Here is a 23,239-nt window from a genome sequence, read left to right as displayed (position 1 = left end):
CAGAGGAGTAGCAGGAGAACCTTCTGTCATAATTCACTTAATGTAAAACTGATCTTTACTGATGTTCTGCCACATGATTCACATCAGGCTGCTGATACATTTATTTACAGTTCAGGGACTGTAGTCTCCCTTAGTCCTAAAGGTCCCTCTCTGTTCACAAAGTTTACGCCTCACCCCAGTACAATCTTTTTATCACTTTCTTAATCTGAAATAATATGCTCAATTCTAGTTATAGATTTTAAAATAATACGTTAAAACATTTAAAGAGTATGTTCATGCATATATTCATATGAAATGAAGGTCTGAATGCATGAAAGATCCTCCATAGACATAAATTGTATACACACCTTCCTGGGCCACTTTTTTGTGCCAACTTCAAAGGATATAAAACGCTAATGCATTTTAACTATTTTAAGAACTGTATAAACATATTAAACATTTGTTATTTGCATATTTGAACACACTACAATCTTGACCCTACTGGCCATTTTCCTATGGCTTTCCCACTGCCCTATTTATCTTTCTTGACAACTTTGCTGGAAGATTTTAGTCACAGCTTTTCTGTAATTCTACACACATAATTACCGCAATTGCTCATTTGTGCCATACATAGTTTTGGTTATAATACGTGAATATGTAGGTATTTACACATGCACACACATACACTCATACACACCATCAGTAACTCTTAATTTTGTTCAATATGCTAATTTAATTAGTCATTTAATCTGCAAAACTTTTCCATTAAATTGACTCAAATACTCAAACATAGTGTCTTACTGGAAGAAAAAAAACACCCAGAAGTTTGAAGGAAGTTGATTGCTTTTCAAGTGTTTTATTTAAAACATACATATATACTAACGTCTAAACTTATTCCCTACAGGTCAAAACCTCATCTCGTTGAAATGAATGGCATATTTAGTTCAACAGCCAAAAGTTCAAACCTCAGTGCTTTGAAATAGTAAACATTTTATCGGGCACTTCAAAAATAAAGGATGCTTCTGTAAATACAATTATATATGATTGGTATTCTATCTGCAAGACAGATTCACCTTGTGGGGTTTTTTTGTCCATAAAGCTTTCTGGACAATCAGGTAAAAAATTGTCAGCTCAGCTGAATGACAAAAAAGAAGAGATTGAAAGATGAAAACCAGAAATACTCTGTGAACACAACTGGTTTCAAGCACTTAGACTGACTGGATTCAGAAATCCTACAGAGTCAGCTACACCATGCAAATGTTCACTTACATTTAAGCAGCAAATCCAAAACGTGCTATGAAGAGGAATTCTGTACGAAAAATTACCAACAAGAAACACGCCACGGGAACAGGCTCTTATTATCAGCTCTCTCTGCCTTTCCTTCTCCCTGCTCCTCAAGCACATGGGTGGCATTAGCACTATAGCAACTTCTTTGATAAGCAGTATACCTATTTCCTTTCTTTTTTGAACATTTTGTATACTACGCAGCACAAGAAAACTGAAAAGGTGAATGTCCTGCCATAATCTCATTTCTGACAAGATCATTTTAGAAGTTTTACTCTCAATGCTGGATGTTAAAAACATTTGTACTTAATTCAACAAATGATACACCCTATTAATGTACAGAAGAAACCCAGAAAATGGCACCTCAGTAGTTTTTTTGTGTTTTATGCATGTGGGTTTTTTTTATTTTTTAACTCATTTACTGCCATCTCCTGGTTCTTACAAGGTAACAGTATTTACGCTATTTAACAGCAGTCAGTACTCCTGTTCAATACACTACCAAAATGCTGAAATGCCAAAGACTTCTCAGAAATATTTTCAAAATATTTCTGTACTTCTTATGTTGCTGTATTTTATTCTGGAAATAGTGAATATTGTTCCTTGGGCACAAACTCGTAAAAGGTTCACATAGCTTACCTTCGTCTGGAAGCAGCAGTAAAGTTGTGTTAGGTATGGATGTTTCCGTGCTAATGCCAGAATTCTCTTTTCTGTCATGGTACAGTCTACATCATCATCTTGAAGTATGACATCTTTCTTCAAGACTTTCACTGCGTATACTTCATCTTTTCCTTTTAGCTCAGCTAACATTACCTAAAACAAACAGAAATTCTGTTTGCATATGAACAACAGATACCATAAATGCAAGGTTGCATATGAGTTTGACTGCACTGGAAATATAAAGACAGTGACATACTTGCCTGAATGAAGTTATATGTTTATAAAATTAGAAGTAAAGTAATTTTAGAAAAATATACCTCTGGTATTCTTTAAATTTGAAACAGATGGTATCTATTTTGTTTGTTAGTTGAGAACGTAGAAGATAAAAAGTTTTTATCCCCTCATTCAAATATCTTAATGAGTGCCTATTAGTGAGATCTCAAAAACAAAAAAAGGATGAAGTTGATATAGAACAGAAATTTATTTCTCACTTTTATCTCCCACTTTTGGTAGTGAGATTTGTGTGAGATGAACTTAGTATACAATCCCATGTACCATTCCAGCCGCTTTGAAGTTGTTGATTTTAACTACTACTATTGTTTAAGGTTCAAGTCCTACACTCTGTTTAAGGTCAGTTCTGGCTTGGAGCCAGGGTAATCTTCAGAGAAAGGATTAGAAAACAGGGAGACAAAAGAACAGCTTCAGTCCTGTTCCCCTGCATCTGCAGTTCCCGTATATCAAGGAAGGAAGAGTATACTTGTGAAACAGATTCACATTTCAGTCCTCCTCTTTGATTCCACGGTGCACAGCACTGTGAAAAGAAAATCCATAAGCCCTGTAAATAGAGCAATGCCCCTTCCACCCTCATCAACTCCCTACTGTGGGAAGGTATCTGGTGAGTTACATCTTTGCTGCATACGTGATATTTTGGGCAGCTGTCTAAGCCTCTTGCACTCGTTGTATCTGAGTGGAAATGCTCGAGTTCTGCTTCCTCCAGCAGTGAACACACCCACTGAGGGAAAACAAGCACACAAACTGTTCTGTGAAATAAGTAAACTTGAACTGGGTATTATCTAGAAAGGGAATGAACTCGGAACTCCACAGCATTATTCCTGGGCTGATTTTTCCTGCTTGACCACAACTAATTATCTTGTTGAACAGTATGTATGTCACTATATGTATGTTTTCATTACCAATATCCTGAAATAGTGAAACATTGACATTTTGTTTCAAAAGGCTTGACCCTAGTTAATGAAGTGAGCTAAAGCACAGAAAATGCCAGCCGATCAGGAGGCTGATATTCCTGATCTGTGGGGTAAAAGCTGCTTTTACCCAATGGGTGAAAGGAAACGCCTAGGGTGGGAGCACTTTCTGAATGTCACTATGAATACTTCCAAAGCAGTACAGTCAAAAAAAGCTACCCACCTTGCCAAAGCTGCCTTTCCCTAATACTTTGATGAAGTTGAACTCTTCAAGGCCTATTCGCTTGGTCTGGGCCTGTTTGACCTCCCCATTTTCACCATTTTCCCCAGGTTTGTTAAGCTGGTTGTCTGTTGACGTTGTAGCTGTTGCTCTGTGTTCCTCTCCCCGATTGTCAAATGATAACGCTTTCCTAATGTTGTTTTCCAGCTCTTTGATTTCTGTGGAAATGTGAGAAAACAGTGTTCGTTTCAACCAACCATCAGAAAAACAGCCTGTGTTAGTCTGTATCAGTTTTGGGAAGGGACATTCATCATCCTCAAATGCTGTGTAGAGCATTCCGTGGTTAAGAATACATATTTAGCAAACTGCTTCTCCACCTTACAGTAATCAGCCAAAACCCTTCTCTAACAGGAAGGGTGGCCTTTTAAAATGAACCTAAGAGAATGACATATCCAAAACCTGAAAGATAAGTCAGAATAGTAGCCAAATAGTTGTTTTAGTGATTTTGGGTGCTCCTGTACCACAGAGAAGTACTTTGTTTTGAATACCCCTATCTTCCTGCAGCACCTACTCATTTTCCTGCTTAAGTATTTCAGAGTTGTATCTTCAAAAGTTCAAAGGATAGTTGGGTGTCCCAGTCCTTGAAGTCAACATGAATGGAGCATCTTACTCAGCTCCAGCTGTTATTAGGCACCTGCCAATAAAGTATTTGACCACTTCCTAGTGCTGCTTCAAGCAACAATTGTGTAGAACTGCTAAATGGTTCTGAAGGTTTCTCAGTGTTAAACACAGTGAATCCTGGTGGCTAATGGACCCCAGGGTCTGCCTCAAGCTCTTGCATAGTGCTTCTGCCTGACGGCCTTGGAAGCAACAACTTTACTGAACAGCTACAAAAGTGAAATTTAAGAGAGAATTTAAACACATTCTTTGTTCTTATTTTAAGCAAAACATCAGATATTTAAAAAATATTATTTAACCAAAATACTGTCTGTGAAACCAAAAAACAAATTTAAATCAGTTCTGGACTCGGAGTTTTATAGTACTTATTACCATGGAGCTTTGGAAGTGTCTTCCCTAAAAATAAGGCTGAGAAATTTCTCAACTGTAAACAATTTTCAAAGAATTTGACACAAAAGTATCCGTCTTCCTACGTCTTGGTGCAAAGATTTTTCATTCATCAGTTTACACACGTGATGGTACATAAGATACCTCACAGACTTATGATTTTTAAAAACAACAATCAGATCAGATTCAAAAAGTGCTGCTGACATACACGTTCTGTCAATCAGGCTGTTCAGCTCAATGAAATCAGGTCATATCAATGAAGATTAAAGTATTTGTCTCCAAATCTACGCATGAAAAAAATCACTGAAAGGAAATACGGTTTCGCGAAGCCTCTAGAGACCACACAGACACTCTAGCATAGCCTAACTGGACGGAAGTTTTTATTATCACAAATGTTCAACATCAAATTGCAAGGAGGCAACTTTATCTCAAAAACTTATTAACAGATAGAGGCTTTTCAGATAAATAAAGGCTCTCTCAAGTTCCGTGGTACTATTTAAAATGTTCTCACTCTTACAATAGAATATATAATCTCCTTACATGAATGTATTTGGTTAGGCAAGGACTCATCTAGTAAACTTAACATATTTTAAGATGACTGTTTTATAATTTTCCCTTTAAAAGCCACTTAATTTCACAGATTTAAATGAAATGAGAAGCAGGCCTTTTAAAAAAGTTTTTGCAGTTCATAACTTTAAGTACTTAATTTTCCGGTGGTAACTACTTCATTGATTTGGTTCTACAGAGGCTGCGGCTGATAGCTTTTTTACTCCTCATACAGAAGGAAAATATGTGACAATATATACCAGTTAGGAAATAAAAAGAGATGTTTGACCTTGATCACAGGGAGAAGTTGGCGCTGACTTTGACCTATCTTCTTCTGATGACGCACTTCCAGGAACTGGTTGTTGAGTCTCTGCACCTGCAATTAGCTAAGAACAATTCCAAAAGGGGTACTCAGCTATGAGATCCTCCCATGCCAAGAGAAAATTTAATTTAACAACATTAATTCACAAGTAGAAGTATGAAGGAAAGTGAAGATGTTCTACCCCTACAGATTCTCACTGGCAGGACCTCAACCATACAGTAGATGGCATCACATCAAATGGAGACCATAATATAAACAGAGAAAGAACCAGCAATTTAAAGAAAAATAGGTTCTTAAGATGAAATAAATGTAATAAGCATACCTAGCAAACGCGAAAGTTGTGAATAGCCACCATGAGTCTGTGTATAAATCTATCCAGTAAATACATTTAGCTTCAACAAGTATCAGCAAGCACTGCAAACTAACTCATGCAGTAACAACATGACATCTTTTCCCAAGAGTCACAGATCAATTAATTTATTCCTGAGTTTTCTATGTTTCTGTAACATTTTAAAACAGTGTACATGGGTTCCAAGTGTGCAATAACCAGGAAAATGAACAGAATCAAATGTCAATGTTTTAAGAAATTATGGTAAAAATTGCCTACTTCTGTAAGTGAGAGCAATGGGTCCGTTGTCACAATCATGCAAAGAGCTAGAAAGTGTGGCCAAATTCAGATCCAGGATACATATCATTAAGCCAGAATAACTCTGTCAGCTTTGGATGTACTTGGGGTTACCTATGTTTTTTATTTCTAGAACAGCCTAGTTCTTCCTATAACAGTGATGATAACTCTGGAACCATCATCTGGCAAACAGCTCAGTGAGAATCAGCACATTGCCCATTTATCAGCATTTACAACATTATGGAGTAGTGCTGTGTCTCAATCAATCATCTGATGCCAATTCTGAGCCAAAGAGACATTTATGTTTTTATAAACTGTGGTGTCAGACACTCTCTCTCTCTCAAATCTCCTTCCTCAAAATTAAAAAGGGGAAATCCTTCCAGACTCTATACAGACTCCAGGTTTGCAAAACTGTAGCAGGTCAAAATACATTTCATATCAAAATTCAGAAGATGATTTGCACTTATAAATCAAAAGCCAAAGTCTTAGTTCTGTACTGACTTAAAATTCTTGTGCAAGTCAACTGAGTGGGATTAAACCCCAACTCGTACAGTGACAACACAGTCATACTTATCTCATTTTTTTATGTGACACTACATAGTAAAATTACCTTTTTCCTCCTCTGCCCACTATTAGTGATCTTATCTGGAGTGACTCCAAGATCTGCAAGAACTTTAGCGATGCCTCTAGCATCCACTCCACAGTTTGGTGCCACATTTGTTTCACAGCGTCGATGTACATTCATCTTGCAAACTACAATGAAATGTAAAGTAACAGAGTAAATTAAATACTACCTTGGCATGCATTTGTCTTACTTAAATCAGATTTTATTAGACCTACCAATAACTTTTTCAAATAAATATAACTTCAGTAGAAAAATACTTAGCTGGATTTGCAGTGACACTTCAATGCTAATATAAAATTATTAACCTGGTTATCATTCTTCTGCTGTGATAATGCAGAACAGTGTTTTTACACAGTACCCAGAACAGACACAGGAACAAATGAAAATATCTAATAATCCCGCAAATCTTAAATAGAATTTGAATTAGAAGAAAAGTCCTTCAGAGCTTGGCTTTTAGCAGTCCATTCTGCTCTCATACTGAGAGCACAACATTAGTTCCTCATTTATTATTGCTTCTTACTCTATTTTACTCAAGTAGATTAACTCTTAATGTAGGCAGCCATAAAACCAACAGTGTTTTAAGTTTTATTAAAAGTCTTTGGCACTATTAGACACTCTCTTTCTTTAGATGGCAATCCATTTACTAAGCTCTTTCTCTTAAATACCATCTCCTGAAACTAGCATACTAGTAAGAGGAAAAAAACAGGTCACATTGCTTCCAGGTTATGGGGTAGCGGGGAGAACACAGCTCCATTAAAAATAGCACAGCGTGGATTTGTTAGGAGCAGATGACGTATTTTATCTTAGACTTCACTGCCCTCTCGTGGAGCAAGGCATAAAGCAAGCAAAACTGCAAGTGTAATTAAATACTAATTAACATTCAATTGCTCAAATTCCTCACTTCATTACTTTTTAGAGAAAAAAAATGAAAAAAGTACATATTTATAAAGCTGCATTTCATTATATTGTTCATCAACGATGCTTTCACTGTGTAAGCCCTAAAGAAACAAACCACATTTGCCTCTAAGACTACACACAGGCACTGCATCTGCGGCAATAACCATGCGCTTCAGAAAGCAGGTGCCTTTCCTTTTCAAGTATGTTTCAGCTCACAAGAAGAGCAAAAAGAAATTGCTACACATGGTATTTTCAGTGCATGTTTATGCGGTGACAAAAGCTCAGTGGCAAGTAATACGTCTGACCTAGGATCCGTAACAGTGGACACTGAGGAACTGAACTGCTTGAAATAAAGCAAGCAGGAAAACTTTGTACAGTCCAGCAGAAGCAGCACAGGAATAAGCAGTGGAAAAAAAGAGAAGAATAATAAACCTCCGGAATACACTTTTCATGGTGTTAATAACCACACTGGGAAAGCAAGTACATCTCTGAAGAAGGAAGCTTGTTCGGCGCTCGTTAAGAGAGGAAACAAAGCATGGAGAAAATGACATTTCCAGCTCAGGTGAGTTCTAGATTTCATGCAGACAATACTGCATTTTTGCAGGCGCTAATTTTATGAACATGGAGAAAGCAACATAGGCTCTCTGAACTATTGTTTCTATGCATCTGCTACACAGTAAATGCATACATATGAGAAATAACATTATTTTCTACAGTTAAGAGCAAATGAACCACTATGGTACTTGAAAGAGAATATGAAAGTGAACTAATATATTCACAGATTAAGTGGAGAGATACTATAGCTCTGATTAAAAATCAAAGAGAAAAAAAAAATCAGGTTTAATTGAAGAATCTTCTCTGAACATATCTCCACCATAATTAAGACAGCATTGAACAAAACCTTCAATAGTAGTAAATTAGCAGTATTTAGAGCCTAACATTTTATCACTGCTCACTAGCTAGAATCACAAGGGAAGGCTTGAACTTCAAAAAGTTCTCACTGTGTATCACTTTGCCATGAAAGAAATTTCTTCTTTCTCTTGCTGCTCAGCAATTTGTGACATGAAACATTAGGTCTGACCTTCACCTATAGTTATGTCTCATCTTAAATACTGCAAAGGATATATTTCATAGATTACATGTTTATACATATATGTGTGACTCCACGTTTCTGCAGTTGAGAAGTGTACATAACATGATTTTTGTATTTATGAAGATGGATCTACCCATTCATAAAAGTGTAACAAAATGAAAATGCTTGTAATTCCATTAGGTACTGCTTTCTAAGAATCTGACAATCTTCACGAAGTCATTCCCATCAACCCACTAATTGAAGTATTTTATTCACTATTTCTAAAATATTACTTTCCTTAGCAAGTGTTTGTTTTCTCCCCCATTTAGAATATATAGATCTGCTTGAAAAAAGGAGATATGGAACCAACCATTTCTGTTAGTCACCTAAAATGACATGAATGCACCTTCCAGCAGTAACTTCATATACAGTTACTGTACAGAGTACACAGTCCTTAAGCTGCAGAACATAATGAATCCTTTATTTTCTGGAATAGAGGGGCTAGGGTCTACCTAGCCCCTCACAAATCACAAAGGATGATTTAGCTAGATATCAGAATACCTCATCTTCTGGATATGGACACACAGGACTGGTTCTGCCTAGCCTAGCCAATATATAATAGTAATTTTTGAAGATGGTATTGAAGGGAAAAGTAGCTGGAATAACGACGTTTAAAAAGTTTAACAACCATCACCACAAACCTGAAAACACAAGAGACACATAAGCTGAAGGGATGTAAATTCTTATGCTCCTAATTTTCTGTCAACTTGTAATTTCCTATGTGGCAATAAACCTACACAGCAGTGAATGCAAAATGCGTTTCTGTACCTCTGTCCTCTGCATCTGTTATTGACTGGTGTTGCAGACAGGGTAAAGGACCATTTTCTAACCATGATAGCAATCCCTAGAGCAGTCCGCTATTTACTTTCTACTCATTTCTGTACATGCTGGAAAAGACAGAATAACTTGGAGTCTTTCCAAGTCTACAAGTCACTCACAAAAAAAAAGAAAAGCTCTGAAGTAGTAATCCTTACCTTTGCATTGTAAACCTTGTCTCAAAAGACCCCAGAGCAATGAACCACAGTGGTCACAGAAGGTGGGCACTTTGTAATTATGGATGCTGAACTTGTGAGGCATGTTGACACTGAAACGCTGGGATCCCACTTGCTGAAAAAGGAGAGCACAGCATATTTCATTCTAATTAATTTCTTTATAATCAGTGTATGCCGAGGCCCTGTTATGTTTTGAAACCACACAGAATTCAAACAAGATTAAATAGGTCTGTGCTTAGATGATGATCTTTGCATTAGATATACTCCAGCTCCAGAGTTCTTCTCACTACTTTATTTGGGGAAAAGAGGGGGAAGGGCTGCTGTTGTCCAAGAGATAAAGACTAAAGTCTACTTCATAGTACTTCTGGGAACAACGAATACATAGCTATCAGGAAAGATCTCTTAATGTAGAAGGCAAGGAAGTCACTCCCAATTGTTTTAGGAGCAGGAGGCCAAACTAATACAGGACTAAGAAAGAGAAATATATCACAACCCCTTTACCTTTTCATATCCCACTCTTCTTTAGATTACGAAAATGACAATGATAAATTGTTGTGTTCAGAGATTCCAAGGTACGATTACTTACTAATTAAAGGATGTCATTGATAAGTTTTTATAGTGGCTACTGTGTAGCAGGAGATTTATTTTGATGTTTTTCCTTCGCTTTCCTATTACCGCTGGCTTCTCTCCAGTGATCTAGTACCCCTTCTAAACAATGAGAGCATTATATCAGCAAAGCATGCAAGTCTCCACCAGTCTGGAGCCCGGGAATACAAATCTATGCAAGATTTTGTATCTTCCTGTGAGTACTATGCAAAAACAGCACGAGCCAAACAGAGTCCTTTATCACAATCCTATGCATGTGATCAAGTTTTGGACATAAAATACTGGTTGTGAACGAGGTATTAAAGAATGCTTCCAGTATGAAAAATGGTAGTGAATTGCACAGGAAGAATGAGATCAGTTAGTGTCTCAGTCAAATTCTTATCAAAGTTGAAAGAGTGGCTTAAACCCATCATTACATACAACTCTGATTTGTAATTTAAAACTAGGCTTTTTCAACCATATAAATGTAGGGTTTTAACAAATAAAACTAAGAAATGTACTTTTTCTGTGTGGCCAAGGAACTGGGATCACCCACAGACTACCTCACCTAATCCTATGGTGAAAGATAGTAGGCCCTTGCTGTTGCACAGAACAGAACAGGACAGTGAGCATTAATGAACTTTTCTGTTAAAATACAAACAAACAAAAAACTTCTGTGTAAGATAAAGCATTCACTGGTTACAGTTGAGGGCTACAACTATTTAAAAAACCATAAACACCCCCCTGCAACTGTCCCCTATCTACCCAGCCATAAAAGGATATCCCAAAGCTGAGGAGTCTAAGGGAGCTGAACACTACAGCAGTCACATCGCTCCCTGGTATATGACTGTCTACAGAAATTAACATTAATTTCCTAACCAAGCCTAAAAGGTCCATCTTAGCTGAGAGAGACCTTTAACCAAAGTGAAAGGATTGCTTTGTTTTCTCTTCTGATCCAGAGCTGAACATGCTGTTGGCAGATATATTTACCTCCCTGACAGTACAGTTCTGAAGGCAGCGAATTTCATTTTCAAGGGATGTCTTCATTTATTTAAATGCATGATAACATAAAGCACATATTGTGTTAATTCCATTAATATACAAAAGCTTGCTAGAGGCAGGGAGTAATTATGCTAGGAAAACCTGTTAGCTATGCAGTACCTTGTGTTATCACTACCGTCTTATACAATATCCATGGGCCTTCTTCAACACACAGATGGCTTTTGTTCTACATTTTGACAGTTTGGATGCAGTCTTTGTTAAGGTGAGATTTGCAAGCAAATTCTGGGCAGTCTTTTATGTTGATGCAAGACACCCAAGCATACTGCCTATCCTATCAGCTGCTAATGACTCAGCCACACAAAATGCAGTTAAGGGATAAAGGGTCCCAGCCTGCTTCTTTTGCATTAAAATGATAAAACCTGTATTAACTCAGAAATGAAGAATGTTAAAAACGAAAAGGAGTGGAAAGAGCTCACTGAGACTTTAAGCATTCAGTTGTTATAAAAAGTTTACTAATTAGAAATATATTCCTGTATAATAATTCCCATGTAAATGAAACTGTTACGGTAATCTGTCATTCCAAAGTAAATGCTACATCACAAGATGACCAGAAGGGCACAAAAAACTCTATAACATTTATTGATTAAACAGAGGAGATGATGCTACTTTGAACAGATGAAAGACAGTTTTATCTAGAAAATGTATTTTATAAACATTTACCTCATCATGAGTTTCCTGTTTTTTTAAGCCAGCACACTTTGTTATTATAAGTTCATGGCATCTCTTGTGGACTACACAAGTGCAAACTATAAACAAAAAACAGATAAAAGAATGAGTTTTCACAGAGATTGATTTGAAAGCAAAAGACTGATCTCAGAAGACTAGAAATGCTGGGACTTGAAAGGCTGCAAGTGACTAGTGACTAGGTGAGTCCTATGAAGTAAGTCTGGCTTACAAAGGCAGAAGATAATGGACTTTTGAGAGACCAAAGAATTTTAAGAGAACTACAGCATATCTGCCAAAATCTCAGTATGTAAAACTACAAATTACCTTCTGAAATACTAACCCCCATTTTTCTCAATTTTTACGTATTTGATTTCTTTATCTGATAAAGTCCACGATCTCCACATTATATGAGACACAATGGCAAAAACAATTCCTGTCTGAAGAGCTTCCAGAGGAAAAGAGACATAAAGATAACTCATTGTAAAAGCCAAAGAACAGAAAAACAAAGTCGAACATTCTTTCTGTAACACATTATCATAAGTTGATAACAGTAAAAGGTTTCAGGAGGCAAAAATGCTTTGTCAATATTCATACTGATTACTTAATTGATGAATTACATTTACAGATATGACAGATAAGATTAAAAATTACAAGGTCTATCACACTGTAGGATTCAAGGTCATTAAGTGAAGAAAAAACTTCAGAGTGAAATAATGAATTTCATTTTCTTCTAGCTTTGATCATTGTTGTAAGAAAAAAAAATCAGAACTCAAGGAACCTCTGCTATATGTTAATACAGTAATTCTTACAGCATGTAAAACCGTTATTTGCATTTATTTATTTACAATGAGATTTCATCAAGTCTTTTGTAACTGAAAAATCATCACTAACTTGATTATTTCTACTTGTCAGATGAGAATTAAGTAGAAAAAATATCATCCCAAGAGGTGACTGCATAAAAAATTAAGACTACAAGAAACTGAGTTGAAAAATGGAGTTGAAAATGAAGCACTTCTACAGTCTTTGCTTTAACTTTCTCTAATGATGACCTCTATAATTATCTCATCTATTTAATTACAGTCTTTGCAATTACCTGGCATTTTTAAACAAAGAATCTTAAGCAGAATAAAGAATTCACAATTTTAAAATGCAAGAAGTGAAAAATGAAGAAGCCAACATCCACAGATATGCCCCCCTAGTTGGATGTGCATCAAGAGATACCTAGGATCTGCTGTTCAGTAATGTTAACTGTGCCCCTACTTCATATATGATGCCTAAGACCAACAGTTTTGAAAAATCTTACTGTGACTTGCTGTAAAGATTGTATCTTTGGTGAGACAAACCTATTCTGATCATCTTGTGGTAAATTCTTGGCACTGTACATATAGAATGCCTGATGAAAATATTTTATTATTTATATATTATAACATAATACATATATTCAAACTGTCCCCCTGTAGATTTTCTCTTACCTTGACATTGGTATCCCTGTTTTCCTATTACACCCCTGAAAATAAAATAGTGTTTTAGAAAATGAAGAATATATATTTTTAAAAATGAAAAACATTTTTTCCTCTCTTTACTGGACATGCACAAGTTTAAAAGAATAGCTGCTTATAACCAATAATCTGATAACTGCATGCCTAGACTAAGATTAGTTCAAAGTACGAACTACATTTCAGCTGCTAAGAGGTAAACAGGTAGGACAATAGGCCATGAAGGGAATCAGAAGTAAAGACACATTTGGTATAATAAAATAGGCAAAGCCAAAGGGTACATAGAGAGGGAAGCCACAAGCTGGTAAAATTGTCATCAAGCAGGCCTCTAAATAGACAGAAGATTGCATTTGCCTATATCGTTGCTTGAAATCTTCTCAGCTAATGTAAAGCCTAACTGGCAGGCATTTCTTAGAGGAATGTAGTTGAGTTAATGTGAAACGATGTGAATTGTACATGAAGAAAGACTGAGCCATTACACGCTTTTAAGAAATATTAATTATGGATCACATCAGATCTTATGTGTATTAAGGTGCAAATCAGTATCTCTAGGTAACTTTGGAAAACATCAATAGAGTTGCTGAAAAATAACTGAAAACTGAATGTCTCCACCACTTTTCGCTACCTGAAAATTGCGAGTACTCAAAACTAATGTAAATAATTTCTAAAAGGTAGTTCTTGACATACATTGTAATAATAAAGACCCTGTACACTAAGCACCCAAAACCCTGGATCATTAGAAGTCTAATATTCCCATATTCCATTAACTTCAGTAGGAGGTACAGGAGCTTAGCATTTCCTAGGAAGAAGATGGTGATACTTAAGCACCTAACAAAGAATTCGGTTATCTTGGCAAAACGTAAAGGTCTATTAGGTCTCAATCTACACTTAGGCATCTACAGAACACTAGACTGGCTGTCTACCTAGAATTTATAGCATGTACTAGACAGCTTAATATTAAAATGAAGAGGAAAAGAACTACTACTCTATGCCATTTGTACTTCAGCAAAACAGGAGGGTATGTTAACTCCTCAATTCAAAGTTGCAAAGAAAGCAAAGTCAAAGTTGCTTCATACCATATAAAATCTCTGCAGTGCGAACAATATGTTGGTTGTCTAAGATAGGTGGCCATAAACTTGTGTCCATTAACCTGATGTACTCTGCGCCGCACAGCACCCTGCCGCTTTCTGGGGCGCATACGCTCCCGGAACACACGTTCTTCATTGTCTTTGGGTGCTGAAACAGAGGAAAAAACAATAAGCACTGGCTGTATCAGACACAAATATGGGAAAACTCAAATGCAATACATAGGTAGGTATTATCCAAAAATAAAAATAATCCTTTCTACCTAGCAGTGCAAGATAACTTCCCGAAGTTGTGGGTCATTTTTTTTCTTTTTTAGCATCAATTACTAAAGAGCGAGGGTTTTCATTGCCTAGTACAGGAACTTCTATTTGTTCTAAAGCTTTACCTGTAAATTCACACCAAGCTGGGAATAAGTCTTGTGCACTTTATCACTATCAAGCACACTGACAACCTCTTTAACAGTAATTACACAGTTAGGTTCTCCAAACAGCTCAGACTTTCATCTCATTTGATCTTCGGGGGGGGGGAATCCATCAAAAAATCCCAAAATCCCCTTGTCCCCATACACTCAGAAAGTGCTGACACAAGTGCAAGAAAGCTGAGTACAAATACATACTATCAAGCGGAACAAAAATTCCACCCAGAACTGATTACTTTGTAGAATTCCTGATTAAGATCTGAGCTTCAGGCTCTAATAATCCACTTTGATACTAATACACTTTCAGCAAAATGTTCAAGGGAAGGAACTTGTTCCTCTTAACCAATTCCTGTTAATTGTATATGAGATTTAATGGTAGAGGAAGTAAAAAATGAATTTGATATATCTCAGAATGAAAACCTTTGGAAAAAATCCTCCAGAGTGCATCGGGTCTTTTTTCCCCAAGGCTTTATTTCGAAAAGTATCACTAACACCTCCATAGTATTCTGTATGCATTAAGCAAAAGCTGAGGATGAATTAGCAATGAAGAATAGTACACAGTTGTTAATGAAACACAGATTTTACAAGCATTCCCTGAGCCACTTGTGTCTCTGCAAAATAGAATATCAGATTTGGAGGGGACCACATTCAGTCATCCATTGCCAACTGAATCTATCCACTCACTACTTCAGTGCATATAACACTTTGAAATGTATTTAACACTTGTCATTCTCTGAATTTCAGCTACTCTGAATCATTACGATGGCCTTAAAGATGCTAACTTTGGTCTGTTGCAAGCTTTTCTGCACACGAATGAGTTCTCCAAGCAACAGTACAGTATTTAACAATAACACAAAGAAAATCAAAAGTCTGAGAACAACTCCAACCTATACTAGTCTCAAATTCTTTTACAAACACTGAAATAAACCCTATTTTTGAGGGCTGTAAAATTAAAAGGTATTGATTTAGGAATTCCTAGAAAATGGTCTTAAATTAAGCCAATGGATGGATATCCTGGGAAAATACAGAGCACAGACCCACGAACCGAGATCAATCTCTTTCACTGCACAGCAAGGGCTAAAACCCATGACACTAGCAAATTCATTTATGCACTAAAAAGCCTAAGCTCCTTACGCATTAACATCTTACAAAAACTTTATACTCAGAGTGGGTTTTCACCCTAAGAAGACACATCTGTGGGATGGCCAGAATGGCATTACTTTTCTATTGTAAGTGAGCTCTCAGTAAACAAACATTGATTTATACACAAAGCTACCCCTTCCGCTTATGCCAAAGAACAATCAAAAAGCAATGGCTCTAGGTCCCCCTTCAAGAAAGAGGTAAGAAGTACCAAATAGTTATCAATTATGTTTACTTTTATGTTGTCAATTATGTTTATTTTTATGCATTAAGCAGAAGTCTGATGTCTAATAAATACCACAGCTCCTCGAGAGAAAGACTGTCTTCCATAGAGAATACGTAACAAGCAGTTTGAAATCCTATCAAAGACTCCTATTTCCAGCTTCTGAATGATTTATTGACTTTACAAAGCTGCTGGAAATCTTTTAAAAGTTGTTATTATTATAGGAAATAATTCTATGTGAACACAGAACTGCTCTTCTGGTTATCATCCAGATTGTAGAATTTGCTAAAGTATGCAGCCTGGATGTGAGAAAGTTAAAACCCCATTCTCCTGGAAAGGGTTCCCAAAAGGTTATCTGCTTATATGAAACGAACAAGATGTTCTGACACTGCGCAGTTCACACTTGATATGATAATCAGTCTACAATACCACTTTTCTCCTTTTTTCATCTGAAGTGTAATTCTTCACAGATAAAGCACCTGTAATTTTACAGAGCAGATAAAAATCCTCTTCTTGTTTTGGCTAGATAAACACAATATCATGACACTTTTTTTTTTTTTTTAACCAACAAAATCTTAAAACTAAGTTTACTCTATTACTTTCAGTTCTATACTTAATATTTTTATGAAATTCCATTTTTCACTTACAATACTTATAGTTAAAATAAAATAACAAAGTAGTGTCTTTTTCAGAAATGCACTGACTCGAAAACAGATACAAGCAATACACCTGAAAATATCAGATTAAATGGCAGGCCTCAATTATCGATATCATTTCCACACAAACAGCATCTCTGTGTGTGAGAAGGATGCTCAAACAGCTCAGGGAAATGTAGTTTTCTTGGTCTGTCTTGGATAATGTTGGAGGTCCATTAGCCAGTTCCCCCAAAACTGTCTCTCCTGTCAGTCTGCTGTTCCACATTCATCACTAAAGACTAGCACTTGGCCAAATCCATGTACCGCATCCTGCTTTAGTGTCGAACTGCACAGATGAACTGCATGTTCAAGAGCAGTGACTCCCCAGCTGTGACTCTGCCTCCACCTCACCTCTCATTACAGCCCGTGTAGAGTCCCCACCTCATCAGTTGGCAGCAGCCCTTGTTTGGGGGGGTTGGAGTAGCATCTGGCAAGACAGTGCATGACTGGACACCGGATGACTGGACACCAGCCTTTCATCAAAGCAGCCCAAGTCACAAGAGAAATTAATTCACCCATGAGCTTTACACTCAGTTTACATTAAGTCCAGCTGGCTTGTTCACTGTTACCCAACAAAAACACATACGCAATGCTTTTCCACAGTCCTCAAGCAAAAAACTGCCATGTCTTGCATGATTCACACTGCTGTTGTGGACCACAGGCACAAAAACAGGCAGTAACTTTCCCAGGTGACTCAGAAGCGGATGATCACATCTGTGCTGGCTCATACCCAGGGTTGTGAACCACTCATTTCTAGTAGCACTAACAATAGTCTTATGTTTAAATTAAAATCCATTTATCTCATACTGAACAGCCACACCAGAGATGTTCATTTAACTGTCTGAAGACATCTACTTAGAAAGGGAGCTGCACTGCTCTCCCCAAACTTCTCATTGTTCACAAGCAGGAAAGCAAAGATTAGTAAATGCTATCAGAAAACAGGAAGTACTTGGGAAAATACCCAACATTTATGTGATACAGCCAACTAGTGTTTTCAAGACACACTTTAGAAAATATTAGCATCCCAAAAAAAATTGGCCTTTTAAATACATTTTAAAAAGTCTTATAGTGGTATATAATAGATTCTAGAAAATACCATTAGGATACTGCATACTGTGCGTGGCATTTCTATTCTTAGCAGAGGAATTCAAATTAAAATTAAGTGGATTTATCGTAGTCAGTCTATAAGCAAGTTCCAATATAAACAACAATTTCTTCTCACAGTATTCTACTAAATAGTCAGAGAGGGTTATCATCTCCTCAGTAAAAGCTGTTTCTTTATGTAACACACATTCTGTTCCCTGTTTTGATTTTGAGCCCTTCAGCCCTTTACATTATTCAGTTTATCCTTTTTTAATGTATTTATTTAACTTTCTTTTTCAAAAAAAGGAGTAAGAAAGGCTCATGATAATTTCCAAGTGTTCATGGAGAATACTGTCAATGCAGCACATTGAGTGTAGGCTTTATATGATGGTACTCGAGAACTGGCAAATTTAGAACTAATTTTGTCTCAAAACTATACCCAGTAATGCTGCTACTTCTCTTCATTGCAGCCAAGAGTAACTCTGAGTTATTTGGAAAACAGCAGCATATAATTGCTTTTATAGACTCATACGTACATACAAACATATTGCCTACAATTTCAAAGACTGAAAAGACTAGCAGGCTTAACTCCAAGCTCTTATCGAAGTGTTATAAAAGTCAGAATTATTTGGCATGCAAAATTGCACAAAATTCATAGATACTTGCAAAACGGATGTTTAAATGAACTGTCTGGAACTACATTTAACACTGTTAATCGTGTAGTATCTGCTAAGTATGAATTATAAGTCATAACTTAAAAGATAAGAAAGTGACACATAATGCTCAGCAACCCTCAAAGGGGGCAAGACTGGAGGAAAAAGACCCTGTACACCAAATAACAAAGGCTCAACCATGTCAGGTCTCGTTTCATACTAAAATGGTTTTAGCATAAATGAGAAGGGTTCAGTGTGGAGCACTAACCACAACAGACAGAATTATCCTGCACAGCAAAAAGTGCCATTTCTATTTCCTATCCCCTATGTCACGAGTACTTACAGAATTCTGACAACAAACAAAAAAATGGAAAAAATACGGCAGAAAAAGAGAGAGACATTACATGCACAGAGAGGTTTTTCAGCATTTGTTATTGCTCAGAATGCTGACTTCTAAAAGGGAACATGCTCAGCACTTCCCTTAATCTGGATGGGATCGGCATCGAACAGTGACAGTGTCTGGGGAAGAAAAAAACCCCAAACAAACAGATATTTTAGTTAAATGGCTACTGCCCCATCAAAGCCAAACTGTAGGCCATGTACAACAGTAACACTCGCAGCAACCGGTGTAGCCGCTAGGTAACCCCATGCAACAGAACACTGACACCTCCATGGCACTTCTGGCACAAAGGGCTTTTCACCCCAGGCATCTCTTGGGTGTCTTCACGTTGCTGTCATCCGTAACTACAACCAGCATCCAGAAAAACCAACTGGTTTAACATCAGCCCTTAATAATTACAACAGAGCCTAACTGAACAACAAATGCAAAGGAACAATGACTGTACTGATGTTTAATTGCTGACGATTAAAATTAGGAGCTTTTGTATCATATTTAAACGTGACCACTTTAACCAGTGTGTATGTACTGAAATAGAGCTTTTGTTTTAGCACTATATAACGTCTAAACGGAGGAAGGATATTGAGGCAGGAGACGTGACTTGCTTAAAGTTATGTCGGAAAGTGAGAAGGGGCCGGAACAATGTCCAGGACTTCTCAGGTTTCAGGATGGAGTGTAACCAGATCATTATGCATCAAAATTAGGTCTCAAAGGATTATTCCCAAACTCTATTTTGAGCCTCTACAGTAGAAGCATATATACTGTCATTGAGATTTCTCCAGGCAGAAACTGTTACAGGATTTTGCCTTTAAGGCTTTAATCTTCTTTAAGGAAAAAAAAAAGGGGGGCAAAAAAAAAGCAGCTAAACAACCCCATATATTTACATTTCTATCTCCTTCCTTTAAAAAAAAAAGCCTTGCTTAGTAGTAACACATGCAACAAACTAATTTTGTAACTTTGAGATAAAAATAGCAAAGTAAATGCTACAATATAATTTCATAAAGCTGTTACTGATGAACACAGAAATTAATTGGACAGTTTACCACGGTCATGGAAAGAGCATACAATTTTTCCATGTCTTTTTCTAGAAGTATAATCTTTCCAGACTATGTCTTTAACAAGGAATAAACACACAGGTTCTGCTTACTATATCTCGAATCTGCTTTCTTTAGGAAAGCTAACAGGAAATCTCTTAATAGAAGAACCAGATCCTTAGATAACACTATATTGTTAAAGAAAACAAAGATGATGAGTCTTACTAAAGAAATGAAAAAATGCTCACAGAATGGGTGAGTTTTAGAAGAGACAGGTGCCTTGACAAGTCATGTCTGTTGACATGAGCTATTTACTGAATGCATTGAAGAATAAATTGCATTTTAAAGTATATCAAGCCCAAATATGGTGGGTGGCTTTGTAGCATGGGCTCAGGCTCAAATTTATTTGCCTTCAAACACGTGTTTATCTTTAAATGTGTAAATTCTTGTCTAAAAGAGAGATTCTGCCTATATGTACTTAAAGACTTCCCTTGACATGCAAACAGAAAAAAGTGATTGGGGTTGTGACAGGCACACATTTTTGTTTCAGGGCTTGTTTTACTTTTTTTAAAAAAAAAAAAACAAAACACCCCAAACCTATAAAGCTATCTAAATGATTATTTACACACGGTTCAAACCTTCTCTACATACTTAATTATTATCATGAACACATTCATTAGCTCACTCAAAGCTGAAGGGACAACAGTAACTCCCCACATCCTTTCAAATGGAAATACTTTCACATTCAATTCACTTAATAAAGGAGAACATAAAGTCCAGAAGTACTAAAAAGTCTCATAGATACTGAAGATCCGACTGCAATTTCTGCAGGTAGAGAAGTCCGACTTAGTTTTCAGAAATGTCCCAACCTTGCTGGCTGGCAATAATTTGGACCAAGTGTTCAAAACCAGGAGCATGGAGCTTGGTACCTGAAGCGACCAGGTGATGTACCACTCCTGCCCCAGCTGCAGCCCATTCGCTTTGCTGCAGCAGAGGCTGGGGCAAGGGACATTTCCATACATGCTCAAGCAAAATTCTCCTTCAAATGACTTTGAGACTTTCCTTAAGAAAGCCTTCAAGATGAGCCCTCACAAGTTTCTGCTCTCCATCTGCACAGTGCCCGCAGAATTAGTGTCAACTTACACAAGCTTAAGGTATTAACAACATGGAATTACACATGGTCGTCTTCAGATGATCATACAGCATGTTTTAATAAATCTAATATTTAATGAACAGATTTCTGTTTTATAGGAAATGTTGATTGGACAACTGGTAGGGGATGGATATAAATATAGGGTGCTACGTCCATTTTTTAGACCCCTGGGGGCTCACACAGATGACAGGGGTACTGACCTCATCTTGGAGGGTGAATGTAGCAATTCCTATAGATAAACAGCTGTCAGATCCACAAAGTAAGCAAATCAGAGACAGGTTCCTCCCACTTCCTCTCAATTTCTTTACTGGTGGTATTTAACATTAATGATTTTAAGAAATATGGTATTCCTGAAATAAAGAACTTGTAACTACAATTTTCACATTACATTTTATTTGACAAAAGAAGTTATATTGCTAGAAATACCACAGGGAAGTTATTGCTATATGACAGGTTTTCAAAAAAGTCAATTTCACATCTCAAGGTTTTTAAATTAAAATTTCAACTTACAAGACTTTTTCCACAAGACAGAATTCAGAGCTTTTTCAGTTGGAAAGGAGATGTGACAGACAACAGGACCAAAAAAAAAAAAAAAATCAATGCTGACTAAGGTTATTTCAGTCTTCCAGTGTTATCTTTCATGAGGAACTAACAGCCTCACTCTAAACACAATGCCTTTATGTCAATAAATCTGCAATTGAAATTAGAGAGGTGGAAATGCATTCTACATATGGTAAATACTAAAGCTATTATTCAGGAGAAAAATCTTATGCCACAGAATGTAATGGGTCTACTCCTGTCCTAACTAGAAATGTAAAATAATAATTTGTAAAATGTAGAACAGTTTTTGTGCCATAACTTGACATGATAAACTTACAGGAAGAAAATTAATTTAGTTTGTGTCAGTGACATTCAGTTCATGTTGATACAGTGTTAGTAATGAGTAGTATTAGTAGCCTGGTGTTAGTATTGGTAGTGTTAAGTCCTGACAGGCTAACAAGGTGCAATATCCCTTATTAAATCAACTACTTACTAAAGCTAAAAAAGTATATTATCTTTTGAATGAAGAAAATACATATATAATATAATACATTATATTATTATCATAAGATTATTATAACTATGATCAGACCAAAAGCCATTCTTGGGACTAGATTTCCCTACCCTTATTGCTGCAAGTCTGCAAACATGTCCTGCAAAGTGATTGCAGTGTGCTCCTCAGAGCATGCCCAGCCACTTGTGGTGGTAGTCAACGCTCTGGTGACACATGCTCATATTGACTGTCCTTTGGCTGTCTTCAAGGAAAGAAGGAAAATGTGACAAAACATCACAGTCAGGGCTGCTGTGGAAGATGAATTTTCGAAGTGGTGTACACATGCATGTTTACTTTAACAGAGCTCCAGGCTATGGAATTACCTGCAGGGTCAACTGACCTCTCTGCAGGGTCCACACCTGAGCTGCTGGCCTTTGTCAGTTCCTGGAAAGGAAATGGTGTTGTGATGCTAAGAAGGAAAACAAGCATTGTGAAAATTTCAGGACAATGCCCTTTTCCCAGAGGTAACTATTAAACCAGACAGATCCCAAATGACAGTATTTTAAGCATGTGTTTGTGATAGATCAGAGAAGTTCAGCAGTCTTTTTCTAATAGTTGCAAAAGCTACATAGAGCACGATGAAACAGAATCTTGTATGACTGGGGTTTCTGGTCTTTCAGAAGAGTTGTTTCTTAAATATTTTTTCAACCCCAGCTTTATTCCTTTGCCATAGAATAACAGAAGCATAAGTGGCAGGCACCTAGGAGATGCCCGAACCCAGCCTCCTGCAGTGGCATCCTACTTCAGGCACCCCCAGCTTCCTTTTTTCTGATGGTTCTTGAAAATCTCCAGCGAGGGAAATTCCACAACACACTTGTGTATCTTGTTTCACTTCTCTGGCAGGCAGGCTGTTTTGCTAATAGTCAACTTAAATCCTTTTGCAGGAAGTTATGCTGGATGAGTGAATGG

General features: G+C 36.8%; 1 protein-coding gene across 2 annotated transcripts in view; it reads right to left on the bottom strand.

Moving 5' to 3' along the window:
• The window catches only part of PRKCE (protein kinase C epsilon), a 301,786-nt gene that overhangs the window by 101,658 nt on the left and 176,889 nt on the right, over nucleotides 1–23,239 (bottom strand). For both annotated transcript variants that reach the window (XM_050893523.1, XM_050893524.1), the window contains exons 3-10: nucleotides 14,432–14,591; nucleotides 13,332–13,366; nucleotides 11,854–11,939; nucleotides 9,529–9,661; nucleotides 6,511–6,653; nucleotides 5,243–5,339; nucleotides 3,346–3,560; nucleotides 1,900–2,073 (exon numbers count right to left, since the gene is read on the bottom strand). In XM_050893523.1, coding sequence (XP_050749480.1) covers nucleotides 1,900–2,073; nucleotides 3,346–3,560; nucleotides 5,243–5,339; nucleotides 6,511–6,653; nucleotides 9,529–9,661; nucleotides 11,854–11,939; nucleotides 13,332–13,366; nucleotides 14,432–14,591 — 1,043 coding nt within the window. The remainder of the gene's footprint in view (nucleotides 1–1,899; nucleotides 2,074–3,345; nucleotides 3,561–5,242; nucleotides 5,340–6,510; nucleotides 6,654–9,528; nucleotides 9,662–11,853; nucleotides 11,940–13,331; nucleotides 13,367–14,431; nucleotides 14,592–23,239) is intronic.

This window comes from Gymnogyps californianus, chromosome 3 (genome assembly GCF_018139145.2).
Source record: "Gymnogyps californianus isolate 813 chromosome 3, ASM1813914v2, whole genome shotgun sequence".
Classification (NCBI taxonomy): Eukaryota; Metazoa; Chordata; class Aves; order Accipitriformes; family Cathartidae; genus Gymnogyps; species Gymnogyps californianus.
This window is presented reverse-complemented; position numbering and strand designations above follow the sequence as displayed.